Source organism: Papaver somniferum, unplaced genomic scaffold (assembly GCF_003573695.1).
Source record: "Papaver somniferum cultivar HN1 unplaced genomic scaffold, ASM357369v1 unplaced-scaffold_135, whole genome shotgun sequence".
NCBI classification, from domain to species: Eukaryota; Viridiplantae; Streptophyta; class Magnoliopsida; order Ranunculales; family Papaveraceae; genus Papaver; species Papaver somniferum.
In genome coordinates this window covers 4,523,107-4,542,574 of record NW_020622713.1, presented here as the reverse complement: position 1 = coordinate 4,542,574, position 19,468 = coordinate 4,523,107, and the positions used below count along the sequence as shown (strand labels likewise).

General features: G+C 37.5%; 1 protein-coding gene and 1 long non-coding RNA gene across 2 annotated transcripts; one reads left to right on the top strand and one right to left on the bottom strand.

Annotated features, from left to right (window-relative positions):
- Positions 1-1,332: 1,332 nt before the first annotated feature.
- On the top strand, positions 1,333-10,249 carry LOC113334017 (peroxidase 41-like). Its single transcript, XM_026580369.1, has 7 exons — positions 1,333-1,407; positions 5,140-5,332; positions 6,049-6,113; positions 6,560-6,581; positions 7,301-7,437; positions 9,292-9,486; positions 9,632-10,249. The coding sequence occupies exons 1-7, from the start codon at positions 1,333-1,335 to the stop codon at positions 10,193-10,195; spliced, it is 1,251 nt and encodes a 416-aa protein (XP_026436154.1). The 3' UTR covers positions 10,196-10,249.
- Positions 10,250-10,786: 537 nt separating this feature from the next.
- LOC113334201 lies at positions 10,787-18,974 on the bottom strand. Its single transcript, XR_003352634.1, has 3 exons — positions 18,753-18,974; positions 12,007-12,168; positions 10,787-11,914 (listed from the first exon to the last, which is right to left on the bottom strand). It is a non-coding gene; the product is annotated as an uncharacterized LOC113334201 (long non-coding RNA).
- Between the last annotated feature and the right edge of the window lie 494 nt (positions 18,975-19,468).

The window sequence follows — 19,468 nt, the reverse complement described above, 5'->3', positions numbered from 1 at the left end:
CAAATAATTTTGTAATGACCGAATAACCCTTTAGTTAATTTTAATTTTATTTAATTTAATTAGATAATAATTAATTTCTACGGTTGGAATCGTCCAAACCTGGACGTAAAACCAATTTCTACGGTTGGAATCAATAAAAACCTGGACGTAAAATCAATTTCTACGGTTGGAATTAAAATGAACCTGGACGTAAAATTGAAATTTACGGCTAGGTTGACGAAAGGAAAATTTAATAAACTAAACCTAGACGTAAAATTGAAAATTACGGTTGGAATTCAACTAAACCTAGACGTAAAATTGAAAATTACGGTTGGAATTCAACTAAACCTGGACATAAAATCACTTCTATGGTTGGAATTAAAAGAAAACTTGACATAAAATCGGATTTTACGGTTGGAATTAAGAGAAACCTGGACGTAAAATGAGCTTCTACGGTTGGAAACTAATCCAAACCTGGATGTTAAACTACATGCAAATAAAATTTTACGGTTGGAATTAACACAAAATTGGTTAAAAAGACCAAAATCAACAATTCCTGGGTGAAATGGACAGAGATTTTGATACTGTTTAAATGGACAAAAATGTAAAAATAGGCAGGATGTAACCAGTTTCATCGTGCCCATTTTCAAATATTTTTTCTTATTTTTACTTTACACAGGATGTATCCAGTTTCATCCTTACTATTTTTAAAATTTAAGTTAGGATGAATCCAGTTTCATCCTTGCTATTTTTTTTTGGCAATTTCACCCAAACTATTTTTTACTCGTCCATTTGAACCGTGATTTAAAAATATTTAGACAAATGACCCATTTTCCGTGGAATTAATCCTAACCTGGACGTAAAATCACTTCTACGATTTTTAAGTTTTATTTTAATTAAAGAGTAAGCTAGACATTTTGTATATGTGTTAGGATATTCATAACTATTTTTTTGGACATTAAGAATCCAAATGAAGCCCCTCTATTGGAGTGTGACGCCCCAATAATAATCTTCTTATTAAAGGTAGTATTAGGTTGCCATGTGGAAGAGAGTGTGATGGAATTGTATAAGATTATGTTAATCGAAAATCTTCACAGCAGTATGTGGTGCTAATCAATGGTGCGTAAGCTCTATATCTCTCCATGAGATTCTTGTTCAAAGTAAGGACCAATCACCAGTGAATACTAGTTGAGAAGTATCAAGATTCATGCATGTATATAGACTAGAAGAAAAAACCGGCGTAAACAAAAATTGCGTAAGGATTACTGACCAAGGGTGTGTGTCTATGATGATATTACAGCTTACTAAAAAAAACGGTTTTAATCTAAAAAGCTGGTAAGATCGTGTAGAAATATGAGTTGCACTTTGGAAAGAGGAAAGGAAACGGTTGAGCTTTCTAGGGCAAAAGCAGAAGTTAGGTTATCAAGGGTATGTAGGGAGATAAGTAATAAGTAGTTACATGTTACTTTACCAAAACAGTTAGGTGGTTTTCAGTCTCGACGTGTGTCAACTAGTGAAAAGGGGCCACATACTTTGTGTACGTGGCCCGTCCACATCGTAACCGAGACGTCTCTGGAGCTTAATTACTGATAGCAGATATCATTATAGTATAGTAGTAAAATTGTTGGCTAATGATACCTGGTCACTGGATATACATGTTCTCTGAGTTCAACATCATATTCTTTATTGAATAAAAAAAAAGAAAAAAAATCCGATTAGGAAGTGGCGAGTACCTGGACCTAGTTCAAAATGAATTAGCCGGTTGGGCAACCATTTAGGCCGTTAACATGACATTTTTTTTAGGACTCTTTGTTTTTTTCAAGGCAATGGGGGTATCATTTTGCTTGGGGGTGTACCAACACCAAAAGCAAACATGTTTTTGTCCTATATGCATATTGATACATCCCCGAGTAAAACAACAGTCTTGGTTTTTTTTAATTATGTTCTAGACAAGCAACACGTACGCTACATGACAGAAATAAGAACAGTTCATATGGGATGAACAAACTATCAAGTTTGTTCATTTTGCTCCCACTAGGGACTCAACAAACTTGAAAAATGGATGTTCAAACAAACAAATTTGTTGGTTTGTTCATTGAGTTGGAGGATGTAGCGAGCGTTTGATGATAGGTCGGGCGATCTTCACTCCAGCGCAGGCGTTGGAGACAAAACCGCTGGCGCTTTTCTTTCATGCGCGCGCTCTTGATTAAAGCGCCAGAGCTTGTCCTTCCAGCGCCGCGTTTTTCGTAGAAGCGTCAACGGCTGAATCTGGACGGCCGAAAACTCTTGTGATCTAACGGCTATAATTTTTGAGTTATATAAATACTCCTCATTTCAACTCCAAATTCACACATTCTTCACTATCAAATCATCTACAAAAATGCCTCCCAGAGTTCGTGGTGTTAGATTCACTAAACAAGAGGATTTATCTATTTGTAGAGCCTTTGTTTTTCACACAGAAGATGTTGTCATGAGTAATGTAGCAGATTCGATGTTGACTTTCTGGGAGAAAGTTTACAGAATGTTCACCGCTGAAACTGGGAACATCCATGGGCGTGATTCTCATGGATTGTCGCATCGTTTTAGTGTAATTAGTATGAATGTATTGGAGTTCGTCGCCCAACTAATGGAGAATCATAAATAAGCTCAACGGTGAAGCATAACATGAAGTGTTGCCCATAACTCTAGCAATGTGGTCAGCATCTCACCACGGTCGTCCTTTCGACTTCCATGCTTGTTTCAACATTCTTAGGGTGCTCAACAGATACGATCCCTACATCGCCCTAGGAATTCCACCACCCGCCGAGAATTGACGCCTATGTAATAGTTGTTTTAATTTAATGTATTTCTTTTATTCTCATGTATGATGTGGTTGTTCAATGCAGTATGTTTTTATTTATGAAATTGATGGTGCAATGTTTAATCGAGGAAAAATTTAAATTACTTATGATATTGATGGTTTTACATAATCGTAATAACACAAAATAAACAACAAATTAAATAACATAATTCAAACGAGCGGTCTTATTAAAGTCGCGCGGTTTTACTGCAAAGGCCAACTCATATGGTAATTCAAACAGGCGCTTAAAGGAAAGTCGCGTGATTATACTACCAACACCAACGACAACATTTTAAACGACTCGATTTTCTTTCTCGACCTATAAATTCCATTCTTCCCATCTCCAAAATCACATCTTCTTCTTCTTCTTCTTCTTTTATAAAACCCTTAATATCTCTCACTCTGCAGAAATATCTGTTAGAAATCGTGGTCCCAAGTTTACTGAAGAAGAGGATATAACTATATGCAAATCATACTTTTTTCATAAGGTAATCACTGGTATGGGCTTTTAAGACGATTCTTTTTGGAAGAACGTTTTTTCAATTTTCGTCTCACTGACAAGAAACCCAGGAAACCGAGATGCTCGTCGATTGCGTGCTCGTTTTCAATCTATTAGGCTTGCAGTCCAGCCATTTGTTTCTCCGGTAATGGAAATTGATCGAGAAAAGTTCATCGGTGTAACTGAAGATGAAGTGATCCAAACAACTCTTGATAATTAGGAGGAAGCTCACGGCAAACCTTTTCGTTATGAAGCGTGTTTTAGAATTCTAAAAGATGGTCCATCTCAAGCACATTTGTACTGCACTCGAATTCCTCTCTCGGTCTTTACAATGGAAGGGGATGTTACTCTTGTTCGATGTTGGTTACATCGTTTGATTAGACCAATAAACAATGACTATTTCTGGGAAAGAGTATTGGGACATTTTGTAGCATCACGGACCGAAACCATAAGAAACAGTAAGAGCCTAAAACTAAGAATTGCATTCATCACTAAGGAAGTCAAACATTATACGGAAGTTTTGTGGATGGTTCATCTTAGCTATTCTGGATTATCCAACGAAAAACTGATGAGTATCTTACCTTTGTCCTCACTATCAACTGCATCATAAATATCTGAAATTGTTGTTATTTGTTTTACAGAAAACCATCGCTCAGACCAAGTTTACTGAAGAAAGCAGAAGAGAATTTAAGCATTTTGAATGTTATGAACTCTACAAAGAGAATGTCGCTGGATTTGATGTAGTTTGATGTTTTTGTTGTGGTTTATTAAAATGTGGTTTGATGTTATTTGCAAGTTTAAATTGTAATAAATTTCGCTTAATCTGAAGTGGAAATCTCTATTTTAAAATCTAAATATTTTCGTTCATTTATGCCAATTCTTTTACAAGATATAAACTTAGGCAATAATAAAATGTACTAAACAACTTCAATAAAAATCGAGTACAAGTTTTGGCCTCCTGTTTATCTTCATTTGACGTATCTTCCATTCAACGCGCTCTTTGACAGTTTCGCCTTTGTTTTTGAATTTTTTGTTGTTAACTTTCAAAACTGGAGCTCTTCTTTGCCTTTTAGCGGAACATTTTCTTGGAGCAACTTCAAAAACTTGCACTTCCCTCTTACAACTTTTAATCTTTTTAAAACTCCCACATATGTTAGAAACAACAACTTCAAGTTTTGCATCGCAAAAAAGTGTGATCGCCTTTTCAACCATTGAGAAATAGATTTTAGGGGAGAAAATTCAAGAGAAGTGAATTTTGTTGTGAGTGAATTGTTTGAAATTGATGGTAGTTCATAGAGGTAAAAGTGAATTTTGAATTTTTAAAAACTACCCGTTGGGTTTTTGCTACAAACGCCAGCGTCATACGTTTAAGCGCCACGTTGAAGCTTTGAGCTCCAGCGCTTGTCCTTCCAACGCAGGCGCTTTACCTACAAACACTGGAGTTTGTCTGTCATTCGCGCTCTAAGCCATCTAACGCCCATTCCTTTAGGCCCCTTCCTATGGGTGTGGCAAACATGATTGTTTTCCATTTAAGCACCCACTATGGAGGGGGAAAACTGGCCTGACTAAGTGCCAAATTTGCCACTTATCCAGGCCAGGTCAAGTTTCTACCGTATACTGTCCACCGTCAGCGGTGTAGGCTAGACCGCTCGTATCATCTCATCCAACGGTCATCATTTCATCTGCCTATAAATACAATATCAAATTTCATTTTAACTCACACCATTTCTTCAATCTCCATTCTTTCACTCCACAAATCCAATATGGCAGTTCGAGTTCGCACTCGCAAATTTAGCATATCTGAAGATGAATCCATTTGCAGGCATTTGTTTTTGTTATGCAAGATATGCCCGATGGTGGACAAAATCAACATCAAGAGGTTGTATGGAGTCGCATACTTCAGAGATTTCAAGAAGAAACATTAAACCTCAATAATCGAAATGCAGATGGATTGTGTCATCGCTTTAGAATAATCAACAAGGATGTGAAGTTGTGGGATGTTGTACTTGCTGAAGGTTATCGAAACCGACAAAATGGCTAAAACGCAAATGATGTGGAGAAAATGTGTCGGCTCGAATTGCGCAACAGAGTTGGTCAAAATTTTCACTTTAAGGGTTGTTATCTTATCTTGAGGGTGTTGCCTAAATGTGATCAGTTTAGAGTAAATGTTCGAATATGATGCATCTTTCGTTTGTATAATGCAACTATCATTTGTATAAAACTAGTGCATCTTTCATTAAAAGTTTAGAATTTTAATTTACATTAGTGCCTCTTTCATTCATCTAGATAATGACATAACTTACAATAAAGACTTTAAAAGTAAAAATTTGGGACAATGTTTTTCATCTTGTTTATCTTCTTCGTTTGACCAAACTTCCAATCAATGCGCTCATGAACGGAGTCTCCTTTGTTTATCTTCTTCTTTGTCTTCAAATTTTCCTTCTCTTGAACTTTTCTTGGTTTTCTCTTAGTTGGAGGTTTGATTCGGTTAATATCCAAAACTTGTATACTTCTTTGATTTTTACCTATTTCTTTAAAACCTTCACATATCTTATTAAGTGCGGATTCAAGCACCGCTCCAGAAAATCAAGTTGGGTAGCCAAGTAAAGTTGGGATTCAAACTTTGTCATTTTGAAAGATAATAAGATAGAAAGATGGAAATTTTTTGTGTAAAAAATTTGGTGTAAAAAATTTGGTGTAATTTTTGTATGAATTTTTGCCCTTTTAATAGTGGTGGAGAAAGAGCCGTTGGAGATTTCAAATCCACCGAATGGTGGAGACTACACCGCTACCAATGTAGACTCGACCTGTAGCGGTCTAGTCTCAACCGTTCGATGGAGACTCGACCGTTTACCTTTTCTCTCATAGTGACGCGGCCAGTTTGCCAGGCCACCTGGCATGGCATATGGAAGGTTTAGCCATTTATCATAGGAACCGGCCTTACCACACTAAAAAAACCAGTTTGGCCATTCACCTAACTCACCGAAAAGATGGATTTGTTCATTCCCATAGGAACCCCCCACAACCCAAAGCGAATGCAAATGAATTTGCTATTGTGAGTTTACTTTTACCTTGTTTCCATCGAGTGAAAGGAGAGAAGAAAATTGAAAGAACACAGAGAAAACGAGTGAAAATATTATTTGGTACCATTAATGGAAGAAGAAGAAGAAGAAGACAACTCAGTGACCCAATTGGTTTTTCCCCATCGAAGTTGAAAAATCGAGAGAAAAAGGCTTCAATAGAGACCATGGATCGTCAAAACGGGTAAGTTCTTCCAACCCACGCTTCATTTTTCACACCTATTTTTGGTTTATCGCAACATTGAAATTAGGGTTACTGAATAATTGATTTTAGGGCTTTGGGTTTGGTTTAATAACTACTTATTGAGTATTTGTGAATTTTGTCAACAAATTCAAAAGCCTTCACCTAGTCACTTACCAAAAATGCACACCCCCCACGTTAATTACAATGCCAACTGTTGTGAATTGGACTTGCACTCGTTGTTAGCAAAGAATGACTACTGTCTGTCGCAATCACTTAGCACTCTCTAATCAATCACTCCATATTTGTGAGTTTCTTCAACAAATTCAAAAGTTACATACTACAAATGGACTTGCATTCTGAGTGAGCAAAACTTAATGACTAATGGAAACCTTAATCAAACAATAGATAGATGGTTAAATGGTTCCAAACCCATTAATTTTTCTATCCATTTGTGTGCATATTCTCTGGCATTCTCTTTTTCTTTTTCAACTTAATTTTTATCATTTTTTAGATACACTCTTTTTTCCTTTCTTCCATTGGTTTCTTATGAACAAATGCTATAAATTGGATGACCTTATTGTGAAGATATACACAACCACTTGAGAAATATACACACAGAGAGAAATAATGGGTCGTCTAGTTATGATCATAGTGTTTTTTTTTGTTCAATATTTGTTCACTTTCATTTCTGAATTCTGCTTCTTCATCATCTCTTTCAGTTGGGTTTTATGATGAATCCTGTCCTCAAGTTGAGGATATTATATATGAAGAACTAGTGAAAAAGATTTCACCGATTCCTCGCAACATCACCATACCGGGTATTCTTAGGCTGTTCTTCCATGATTGCTATGTTCAGGTATAAATACATACATAGATTTCTCTATTTCTCTTTCACAACATTTCAGCTTCATGTTTATCAACTTTGTTTTCGAAACTCTATTATCCAAATTATGGATTTCTTGAGATGTTTTCGTTTTTTTTCTTGATCAACTTACTGTTTTTATTTCTTATTTCTGTCATCCACCCTAATTTTCTTTTTCTTTTTCCTTGTCTGTTGGTAGATGTGATTGTAGTGAATTCAGACTGCTGTAGTTGCGTTCATATTTTTTGAAGGTTCTTTTTAGCTTTGACATTATTTATTACAGAATTCTTCCGTAGTCTTTTTTACATCATTTGGCGAGTTTCCTGCATGGTTGATGTTATTATCCTTCTTGTTTCTTTTACTCTTCATGTTGCACTTCTTGTTGTTTTGGTTACACTCATGGTGTTTTTGTTGCAGTCTGGTTCGTCGTGTTACTTCATTTAAAACTATTCTAGTTCTCGTTGTTTTCTCAGTCTTTGTTGTAGTGGGTGTTCTCTCCTTACTGTTACTAGTGGTAATGTTTCTGCAGTTGTCCTACTTCATGTGGAATAAGAATTGAAATTTGGCATGGGTGTCGTTTTGTTCGTTGTTGTGATTTGCAAATTTGAATGTCTTTCTGCCGCTTTTGACATTATTGCACCTGGATGTTGCATTTCTAGTTATTTCTTCATTCTTCATTCAAAGATAATAAGCTCTTTTTTTTCTGAGATTCGTAGACCTATTTCTCTTTCACAACATTTCAGCTTCATGTTTATCAACTTTGTTTTCGGAACTCTATTATTATGATCAACTATGGCCAAATTATGAATCTCTTGAGATGTTTTCTTTTTCTGATTAACTTATTGTTTATTTCTTATTTCTGTCATCCACCTTAATTTTGTTTTTCTTTTCTCTTGGTTACTCTGTTGGTAGATGTGATTGTAGTGAATTCAGATTGTGGTAGTTGCTTTCATATTTTCTGAAGGTTCTTTTTAGCTTTTGCCATTGTTTTGTTACAGAATTCTCCGTTGTCTTTTTCACATCATTTGGCGAGTTTCCTGCACTGTTGATGTTATTATCCTTCTTGTTGATTTTACTCTTCATCTTGCACTTCTTGTTGTTTTGGTTACACTCATTGTGTTTTTGTTGCAGTCTGGTTCTTCTTGTTACTTCTTTTACAACTGTTCCAGAGTTTTCTCAGTCTTCATTGTAGTGGATGTTCTCCCCTTACTCTTACTAGTTTTCCTAATTCATGTGAGATGACAATTGAAATTTGGCATGTGTGTCGTTTTGTTCGTTGTTGTGATCTGCAAATTTGAATGTCTTTCTGCCACTTTTGACATTATTCCACCTGGATGTTGCATTTCTGGTTATTTTTCCAGAGATTAGTAGACCAATTTCTCATTTGGGCACATAATATATTCAGTCACATTATATGCCAGAAGTTATAATGTAGTTTGTTTTGAATATTATTGTTCTAATTAGTTCTTAATATACTGCAAAATTGTTGTAGGTTCCTTCTAGTGCAGTGAGTCTACTTGCATGTATAAGAGCTCCACTGAATTCCCCGAGACTGTAATTGAAATTCACCAAGAAATTTTCATGAACAAAAGAGATATGGTATTAATACCTAACATTATTAAAACCATATGGACTAACTAAAATAGTCCGTGGCAGTAGGGGAGCTCACAGGACTAAATATCTAATTTGAACTGAATCATGTTATATATGTTGATATCGATCCGTTTTGTGTTATATATGTTGATATCGATCCGTTTTGTGAACCGAGTTGAATGAACAATGGCTTCTTTTCAACCTATTCTGTCCAACTTGTAAAGGTGAAGCTAATCAGTACTTTTTTTTTTGTAGGGTTGTGATGGTTCTGTTTTGATCTTACCAACGGATGCCAATAATTCTGAGAGAAACACATCTATCAACCTTTCTTTAGCTGGAGATGCGTTTGACATTGTTGACAAGGCTAAGGCGGCGTTAGAAAAAGAATGTCCTGGTGTAGTCTCATGCTCGGATATCCTTGCTATCTTAGCACGTGATGTCGTACACTGGGTAAGTTATCTGCATCTTATAATGCTAATAAAAGAAAAACGTTGATTCAGTTTTATGTTGCAACTTTCCCAACATTATTTAAAGGCAAAATTGGCGTGGCAAAGATGTTAAAGGATTTGACGTGTGACTTCTTTGTTGTGAACAGTGGGAGGGTCCGCACTGGCAGGTTGAGAAAGGAAGAAAAGATGGACTCATCTCCAATGCAACTGAAGCTCAACTACTCATGCCAAAGTCTGACGAAAACATAACAACTCTCATCCGTGGATTCGAATCGATTGGACTATCAACTGCAGATCTCGTAACATTATCTGGAGCACACACCATAGGTTTCACACATTGTATAGAATTTGCTAGTCGTATCTTCCACAACGACACCACATTGAACTCTACAATAAGAGAAAAGGTAATTCTTAGCTGTCCGTTTCCGAAGATAGACAGAAATGTTGCTGAAGCACTTGATCAGAATTCCGAGTTTGTATTTGATAATAAGTTTTACAAGAGCTTGCGACAGGGGAAAGGTCTGCTCTTGACTGACCATGTATTGGCTTTTGGTGAAAATGATCTCTCTCGTAAATTAGTATATAGGTACTCCCAAGACCAAGAATTGTTCTTTCAGGAATTTGCGAAAGCCATGGTGAAATTGGGAAGAGTTGGTGTTAAGACTCGAAATGAGGGAGAAATTAGAAGAGATTGCAAGAAATTCAACTGATCAGGATTTTTATTGTATTGGAACAGATTGATCAATTACTATGTCATTGTGTAATTTACTGTTTGTTAGGAGCTGCATACATGTGAATTTCCCATCTATTGAATGTTTGCTTTTCAGCTTAATTCTTTTGCCAATACCATGAATGAAAGAGTTAGATTTTGAAGCATCTTAATAGAATTGAACACCTCTTCATCCGTCTTTGGACATTAGTATTCTTTTAAAATTGTCTTTGTACAGTATTAAAATGCAACTAAACCGCAAGTCTCAAGAGGAGGGTTCCATTGAGTCATAAGGCCAAGCTCGGTGGCGTAAGCTTGAGACCCAAGAGTGTAGGGGGCATCATGAAAGGTGGTTCAACTCTTGTTGGTTCGGCAAGAAAAAGAAAAGTTTCTGATTTAGTAGGGACAAATCCAGAATGCTAGAACAACATGCGGAGGGGAAAAAATATGAATCTTCAGTAATTAGTAATTTAATTTATTATTATTTTATTTTTTTTGAAAATAAGATATACTAGGGTCTTACCCGTGCGTTGCACGGGTTCAAGTTGATTGAACTATTGTTTGTGCGTTGCCCGGACACATATCGACTGTCCCAAATCTTTAAGTCCCATGTTCTTTTTTTACGATAATAATGCATGGAATGTCCAGTGCCATAAATTCTAATAGTGTCCACAATGCTTACAGGGTATATGTGCCTAGAAACAAATGTTGCAAAAACTCTTAATAATAAGATGGTGAAGATCGATATGCATGATATTTTGAATCTATTCCACTATTTGCCTTACCTAGAGTCTTATAGAGAATCATGACAAAGAAATAGTCGGTGGAACTGTTTTTATACTATTACAGTAGCCAAATCACAGAAGCCGTCAAAGAAGATATACCTTCCTTGCAAAAAGAATAATAAACATTAGTCCTCCCTACCAGTCTATCTATCCACATATATAAATACAATTCTAAGTTGAAGTTTTGAGGACAGCGTACCAGGTTTGCATCATTGAAGAACCGCTCTATATATCATGTCTTGGCATTTGTGTTACCAAATCAGATTTCTAGCGGCAGAAATGTTTTTGCTCAAAATGCGGAGGATGCTTATCATCGAGATCCAGAAAGTAGAGACGGCCCTCTACATTAAGACCAAGATCTGCCCACCATATTCATGTTTTTCATTTTGCTTGTTCTTATTCCAATTATATTTGTTCTTCGTTGTCAACCTCCTTGTTATCCATTAGCAATCAAGTACCAATTTTGTGCTTTTAGACTGACCATTTCTATTGAATCTATAGTAACTTTCCTTGATGATGTTGTGCTAATTTTGAGTGATATAGTGGGTTAGGCATATCATATTAGTGGAACGTGAGAAGCAGATGAATATTAGTTGATCAACGTGTGATGTTCCGAATAACCCCGTCTCGATGAGTGGATTCTTCCTTTGGACCTTCAAATAGCAACAACATAAACTGTAGCCTAGCAATAACATATAGCAACCCTTTTCCTCAGAATCTAATAAACAAATTTCTGAATTGTTAGCTTAAACTTGCGGTGAGGGGTTTCCCTGGAACCTCTACCGAGAACCTTCATATCGGTATCCCACTTTAAGAAGAGTTGATTCCTACAGGGATGGAAGTTTCTCTTCGGCATCAACGATGAAATTGTGAAGGGAATAATTTTCATCAAAGCAAATCAAGTTCTTAGGAACAACCATACATAGTTAATCACCCTGAGGCAGTCATAAGATGACATCCTATCAGTGAGAGTCTGAGAGAACTAAATGGTACTGTGCAAATTTGAACAATGGGGAATGCTACTTACATTATGGTAGAGCATGCAAATCCAAGGTGGTCACATCATTGATCTCCATGACATCAAGATTGTTCCACTTTTGAGAGATGCCGACCCGAGTAATCCAGGCCTTACCTTCCTCAATTACCGCTTTGGAGAGATAGAGCATATCTGGAAACCCATCCGAAGTACCTATATATGTGGACATAAAGCCATTAGTCAAACAGATGATAATATCGACTGACAGAAAATCCAATGATAAAAACAACACAGGTTTAGGAAAAAAAAATGAATCATTTGTTGGGTAAATTACTAATAATGTAACTGAGAAGAAGATACTTAGCTCAAAATAATGTTGCTGATGTTGCTGCACAGAAAATGTAGAGGCACGTAAACTACGCTGTCCTAAAGGCAATATCGCCTGCCACTCCTCTGAGATGCTACAGCAGTTGGCGAGTCACCTCCAGGATACAACTACAGTTAGTACCCCTCAATGTAGCATACAATGAGGGTACCCTTAGAGCTTGGCAGAACTTAAAACAGTAGAAGAGATGTTTACAGAAAAACAGAGGGAGAGTAGAAGAGATGTTTCTCTGTGGTGTGTCCAATGAGCTCAAGACTCCTCCCTTATATAGTGTTTAAGACGTTACAAACGAGAGAAAAAATGCATGCAACAAAACCATGCGTATGACAGAAATACTGGTAATGTTTGGTTGAAAACAGTGTTGCCTTTGTCAGGTTGGCTTCATGCGTATGACAGAAATACAGTGTTGCCTTTGTCAGGCTTAGAGCAGTGTGTTGTTAAGAAGCCAAGCCAAACACGTACGGACAAGAAATCCAAAACAAATATGTACAGACAAGAAAGCCAGGACAAAACATGTGCAGACAAAGAAGAAGATTCTTCTACATGTGTGTAAAACACGTACCAAAAGTTTTAGCAAAAAGATAGGATCTAATGAACCCACACCCGAACCCGAGCTCGACCGACCGGACGGACGGCGGCGGCGTGCGTGCTTCTGTGCGAAGCACCGCGCGTACGGGAAAGGAAACCTTGCCCTAGGGCCTTCCCTCCAAGCACAAAAGTCTAATGACCCAAGGGCCATGCCCTTGTAGCCAAATCTATGGTATTTATGTCTAAAACTCTTTAGATTTTAGTCAATGTGGGACTATTGTTTTATCTATTCAAATGAAAAAACAATTAATGGGCAATAGGTCTAGGGATCAATGGAAAAATTGGTATTTTTAAAGCGTTTTTTTTTCTAACAATCCCCCACATGAATGATAAAACAAATCGACGAAATCCGAGAAAACATAATACATCAATATTAGGCTAAGGTGTCCCAGAGATTGAACCTTAACTTAGTGAGAGGTTACCGGAACTGCTTGTTGTTACGGTGAACACAATGTCTTGAACCGCCAACAGTGAGTGCAATTCAGAAATAACAACCACACTTTGATGTCTCAAAGAAAAAGAAAGCTGTCAAGCTCTTGCCGTTGTGCCCGTTTTGGCTGTGGGCTAAATTCCGGACTTAATGAATGTCTCTAGAGAAAAAGCTCAAATTCTCATAGGAAGCGGCCCCACTTCCAACATCCACATAGGTGAGTCCATTAAGAGTGTCCTGCCACACTCCGCTTTAAGAAAAGTCATGGAACTCATTAAGATCTTGACAGATCATCCTAAAACATGCAGGCAGCACTATCATACGGTTACATCATAGGGAGGGACAAAGATAGTGCTCTCTTGACATCACCAAAAATTAGTTATCTCATTGAACCTTATTCTTGGAGCTCCATTCACAAGGTTGAGTGTCCTTCATGGCGATTTATTCTATGAGCTTAAGTCCCATCCCCTTCGATGTGGATCTAACTACCTCTCTAGATAACCCTTTCGTCAAAGGATCTGCAATATTCTCTTTAGACCTTACAAAGTCTATAGAGATGATACCAGTAGAGAGTAGTTGTTTCACTGTCTTGTGTCTTCTTTGAAGATGTATAGATTTTCCGTTGTATACACTATTCTTTGCGCATCCAATAGAAGCTTGACTGTCACAGTGGATTGCGATCGAAGACACAGGCTTGGGCCAGAGTGGAATTCCTCCCAGGAAACCTCGTATCCATTAAGCTTCCTCCCCAGCTTTCTCCAAGGCTATAAACTCAGACTCCATGGTGGATCGAGCAATACATGTCTGTTTGGAAGACTTCCATGACACAGACGCACCACCAAGTGTGAAGATGTACCCACTAGTGGATTTGCACTCATCTGAGTCTGATATCCAGTTAGCATCACAATACCCTTGTAGCACAGCAGGATACTTCCCAAAACTTAAGCAATAGTTTGAAGTTCCTCTCAGGTACCTTAGAACTCTGTAGAGAGCATTCCAGTGATCCTGCCCAGGGTTGCAAGTGTACCTGCTTAATCTACTCACAGTATAGGAAATATCAGGTCTTGTACAGTTCATTAAATACATAAGACTGCCAATAACACGAGAATACTCAAGTTGATAAATACCCTCACCCTTGTTCTTTTTCAATTTACAATTGGGATCATAAGGAGTAGTTGCAGGTTTAGCATTTTCATGATTAAATCTCTTAAGCACAGTTTCAACATAATGAGATTGACTAAGACTATATCCATCAGACATCTTTCTGATTTTCATCCCTAAGATTACATCAGCAGGGCCTAAGTCTTTCATGTCAAAGTTTTCGTTAAGCATGCTTTTAGTGGTATTAATACTATCAAGGTTACTACCTAATATGAGCATATCATCAACATACAAGCACACAATAACATGAGAATCATCCACAGATTTAATGTAAACACATTTATCAGATTCATTTACTTTGAAGCCATTAGATATCATTACATGTTTAAATTTTTCATGCCACTGTTTAGGTGCTTGTTTTAAACCATACAGAGATTTTTCAGTTTGCATACTTTATCTTCATAACCTTTCACAACAAAACCTTCAGGTTGGTCCATATAAATTTCTTCATTCAATTCACCATATAAAAAAGAAGTTTTAACATCCATCTGATGTATATGCAAATCATAAATAAAAGCAAGTGATTCTAGTGACCGGTGAATAGGTATCAAAGAAATCTAATCCTTCCTGTTGTCTGTACCCCTTAGCTACCAACCTAGCTTTGTGTTTTTCTATAGTTCCATATGTTCTAAGTTTCCTTTTGAAGACCCACTTGCAACCTATGGTTTTACTACCAGGAGGTAAGTCTACAAGGTCCCAAGTTTCATTTTGTTGAAGGGAATCCCACTCATTAATTGAAGCTTCTTCCCAGAAGGGAGCTTCCGGAGAGGTCAATGCTTCCTTATAAGTTTGGGGTTCAGTCTCTACCGTAAGAGTCACAAAATCTGGACCATAACTTTTCTCGGTTCTGACCCTCTTACTTCTTCTAGGTTCGGTTTCAGCATCTAGAGACGGGGGTTGACTAGTCGAATGAACATCTGAGAGATCATCGCGGACCCTTTTATGAGGTCCAGACCCTAAAGGGAAAATGTGTTCGAAAAACACTGCATCTCTGGATTCCATTATGGTGTTCTCACCAATTACCATGAACCTATAAGCACTAGTGTGCTCAGGATATCCTAGGAAAACACAATCTACAGTTTTAGGTCATATTTTCGTTTTCTTGGAACGAGGAGTGGCCACCTTGGCCAAACACCCCCACACTTTAAAGTATGCATAGGACGGTTGTCTTTCTTTCCATAACTCATATGGAGTTTTGTCGGATTTCTTAAATGGAACTCGGTTCAAGATATAGCAAGCAGAGAGAATTGCTTCCCCCCACAGGTTCGAAGGTAGCCCTGAACTAGCTAACATAGAGTTCACCATATCTATGAGTGTTCGGTTTTTCCTTTCAGCTACTCCATTCGACTCAGGTGAAGAAGGTGCAGTAGTTTCATGAATGATGCCATTAAGTTTGCATAATTCTCCTATAGGTATCACATACTCACCGCCTCGGTCCGACCTAAGAGTTTTAATAGTAACACCTCTTTGGTTTTCTACTTCAAGTTTATATAATTTGAAAGCTTCTAAGGCTTCATCTTTACTTCTAAGAAGATAAACCTGACAGTATCTTGAGTGATCATCTATAAAAGTGATGTACCATTTTTTCCCACCTCTAGTTGGTGTTGATTTTAAATCTCCCAAATCTGAGTGGATTAGTTCTAGGGGAGTTGTACTACGTTCAACCTTTTTGTTAAAGGGTTTTCTTGCATATTTAGATTCAACACAAATTTCACATTTATGACCTCTGTCAATGTTTATTTTAGGAATGCAGCCTAATTTAGCAAGTCTTTCAATAGATTTGAAATTAACATGTCCTACTCTATCATGCCAAACATGTGAGGAGTCACAAACATAAGCAGAAGAAGATGCATTATCATTCAAGTTCAAAGAAAGTACACTTAGCTTAATCATGTTATCAGTGACATATCCTTTTCCTACGAAATCACCACCCTTAGAGATTACAACCTTGTTAGACTCAGCTACAAATTTAAAACCTTTCCCAAGTAAGATGGTTTCTGAGATAAGATTCTTGCATATGTCCGGGACGTGATACACGTCATTCAATGCGAGAGTTTTTCCTGAAGTGAGCTTCAATTCAACCTTGCCTTTTCCTACCACTTTAGAGGTAGAAGAGTTTCCCATAAACAATTTCTCATCGTCTCCTACTTTGTTATAGGAGGAGAAAGCATTTCTGAACTTACAGACATGCCTAGTGGCTCCAGAATCAAGCCACCAGTCTCTCACATTGGTCACATTAAAGACAAGGTTGACTTCAGACACCATGCCAGTAAAATATCCAGAATCATCTACTACGTTTTCCTTATTTTTCTGTTTAGGATCAGTTTTGGTCTTTTTAGGTGCCCTACAATCTTTGGCCATATGACCAGTTTTCCCACAGTTATAGCAGTCGCCTTTGATGGTGTTTTTGGAGACACCACCCTTTGGCTTAAGATGGTTACCTTTGAAGTTACGTTGTTTGTTACGTTTACCATTTTTGCTGGATTCTCCGTGCCTTTTCTTTGACGCAGCATTATCGTCCAGGACATGAGCTTTGTTTGACATGTCTTTGCTCAGCATCAGGCTCTTGTCCTTGCAGCACAGAAGTTCCTCCACCTGGATCTTTTTCCCCAGATCCACCATGGTGATTTCACGATTCTTGTGTCGCAGCCTCCTCTTGTACTCGTTCCATGATGGTGGTAGCTTTTCAATCACTGCAGATACTTGTAGAGATTCATCAATATGCATGCCTTCAGCAAGAATTTCGTTGATGAGTAGCTGGAGTTCGACGAATTGTTCTACAACAGGCTTTTCATCAGTCATCTTATATTCCAGGAACCTAGCCACCAAGAACTTCTTGCTTCCAGTAGCCTCAGCAAGATATTTTTCTTCTAGGGCTTCCCATAAATCAAAAGCAGTAAAATTCTCTTTTGCATTATAAAAGTCGTACAAGGAGTCATCCAGACAGTTAAGAATATGGTTTTTGCACATGTAATTCTTCCTAGTCCACCTATCCAGTCTATCTTCATAACCACGGTCATGAAGCCTTCTTGAGGGTCTTTCTAAGGCAACTTCATCTAGCCTTTGGTCTTTTAAGAAGAATAACATTTTGGACTGCCATCGTTTAAAGTCTTTGCCACTAAACTTTGGGGGTTTGTCTACAGTACTCTTTCCCATGTTGTTACAAAATATAGTAAAGAGGATATTGCCTTTAGAATGTTGGGTAAATTATTAATAATGTAACTGAGAAGAAGATACTTAGCTCAAAATAATGTTGCTGATGTTGCTGCACAGAAAATGTAGAGGCACGTAAACTACGCTGTCCTAAAGGCAATATCGCCTGCCACTCCTCTGAGATGCTACAGCAGTTGGCGAGTCACCTCCAGGATACAACTACAGTTAGTACCCCTCAATGTAGCATACAATGAGGGTACCCTTAGAGCTTGGCAGAACTTAAAACAGTAGAAGAGATGTTTACAGAAAAACAGAGGGAGAGTAGAAGAGATGTTTCTCTTTGGTGTGTCCAATGAGCTCAAGACTCCTCCCTTATATAGTGTTTAAGACGTTACAAACGAGAGGAAAAATGCATGCAACAAAACCATGCGTATGACAGAAATACTGGTAATGTTTGGTTGAAAACAGTGTTGCCTTTGTCAGGTTGGCTTCATGCGTATGACAGAAATACAGTGTTGCCATTGTCAGGCTTAGATCAGTGTGTTGTTAAGAAGCCAAGCCAAACACGTACGGACAAGAAAGCCAAAACAAATATGTACAGACAAGAAAGCCAGGACAAAACATGTGCAGACAAAGAAGAAGATTCTTCTACATGTGTGTAAAACACGTACCAAAAGTTTTAGCAAAAAGATAGGATCTAATGAACCCACACCCACACCCACACCCGAACCCGAGCCCGACCCGACCGGACGGACGACGGCGGCGTGCGTGCTTCTGTGCGAAGCACCGCGCGTACGGGAAAGGTAACCTTGCCCTAGTCTAGGCCTTCCCTCCAAGCACAAAAGTCTAATGACCCAAGGGCCATGCCCTTGTAGCCAAATCTATGGTATTTATGTCTAAAACTCTTTAGATTTTAGTCAATGTGGGACTATTGTTTTATCTATTCAAATGAAAAAACAATTAATGGGCAATAGGTCTAGGGATCAATGAAAAAATTGGTATTTTTAAAGCGTTTTTTTCTAACATCATTTACTTAACCTAAACCTAAAAATTTGCAGAATTTCACGTAAAAATACAAACCGTGCCCGTTTACTTATCATATTGCTCCAATTAATGTGTCTAATTAGCTGCGAAATTTGATCACCAAGTTTGCTCTTCTCGCTTGACATCTCTAGCTAGTTTAAAATGCAAAATTCATCTTCATGCTTTTCCAGCTGGTTTCTCTTCTATAAATGATGACAATTGGTCATCAATTGAAGTATTTCAACCACTCCCAGCAATTGCTGTAACATCAACATTCTCATACAAAGATACTTTTCAAATGGACAAAAATATAAAAATAGCCAGGATGTAACCAGTTTCATCCTACCCATTTTCAAATATTTTTTCTTATTTTTTACTTATATCAGGATGCATCCAGTTTCATCCTTGCTATTTTTTAAGTTTAAGCCGCGATGAATCCAGTTTCATCCTTGCTATTTTTTTTGTCCATTTCACCCATACTAATTTTTACTTTTCCATTTGAATCATGTTTTAAATTTTTTTGGACAAATGACCCATTTTCCGAATTATATATACAATTACCAAGCATAAAGTTAATCCCTTGATTCAGACCCGTTTGGAATCAACTTGGTAATAGTTGTTCTGCCGGTGACTGAATCTGCAGAATTAACAGTATATGTAACAACTACAAGAGAGTTTTGATTATTACAAGCTTGTTGTGCTTTGACAGAGTCATAAGAAATTGAAGGAAATAAAACGTAGGTACATAATTAACCAACATGTCGTTGAGTGCT

Excerpts from the sequence above, each read along its gene's own strand:
- LOC113334017 (XM_026580369.1), top strand. The coding sequence starts at position 1,333 with ATGAGTTGCACTTTGGAAAGAGGAAAGGAAACGGTTGAGCTTTCTAGG. Across the intron at positions 6,582-7,300 it reads ACCATGGATCGTCAAAACGG|TTGGGTTTTATGATGAATCC; the intron begins GTAAGTTCTTCC and ends CATCTCTTTCAG. Across the intron at positions 9,487-9,631 it reads CACGTGATGTCGTACACTGG|TGGGAGGGTCCGCACTGGCA; the intron begins GTAAGTTATCTG and ends TGTTGTGAACAG.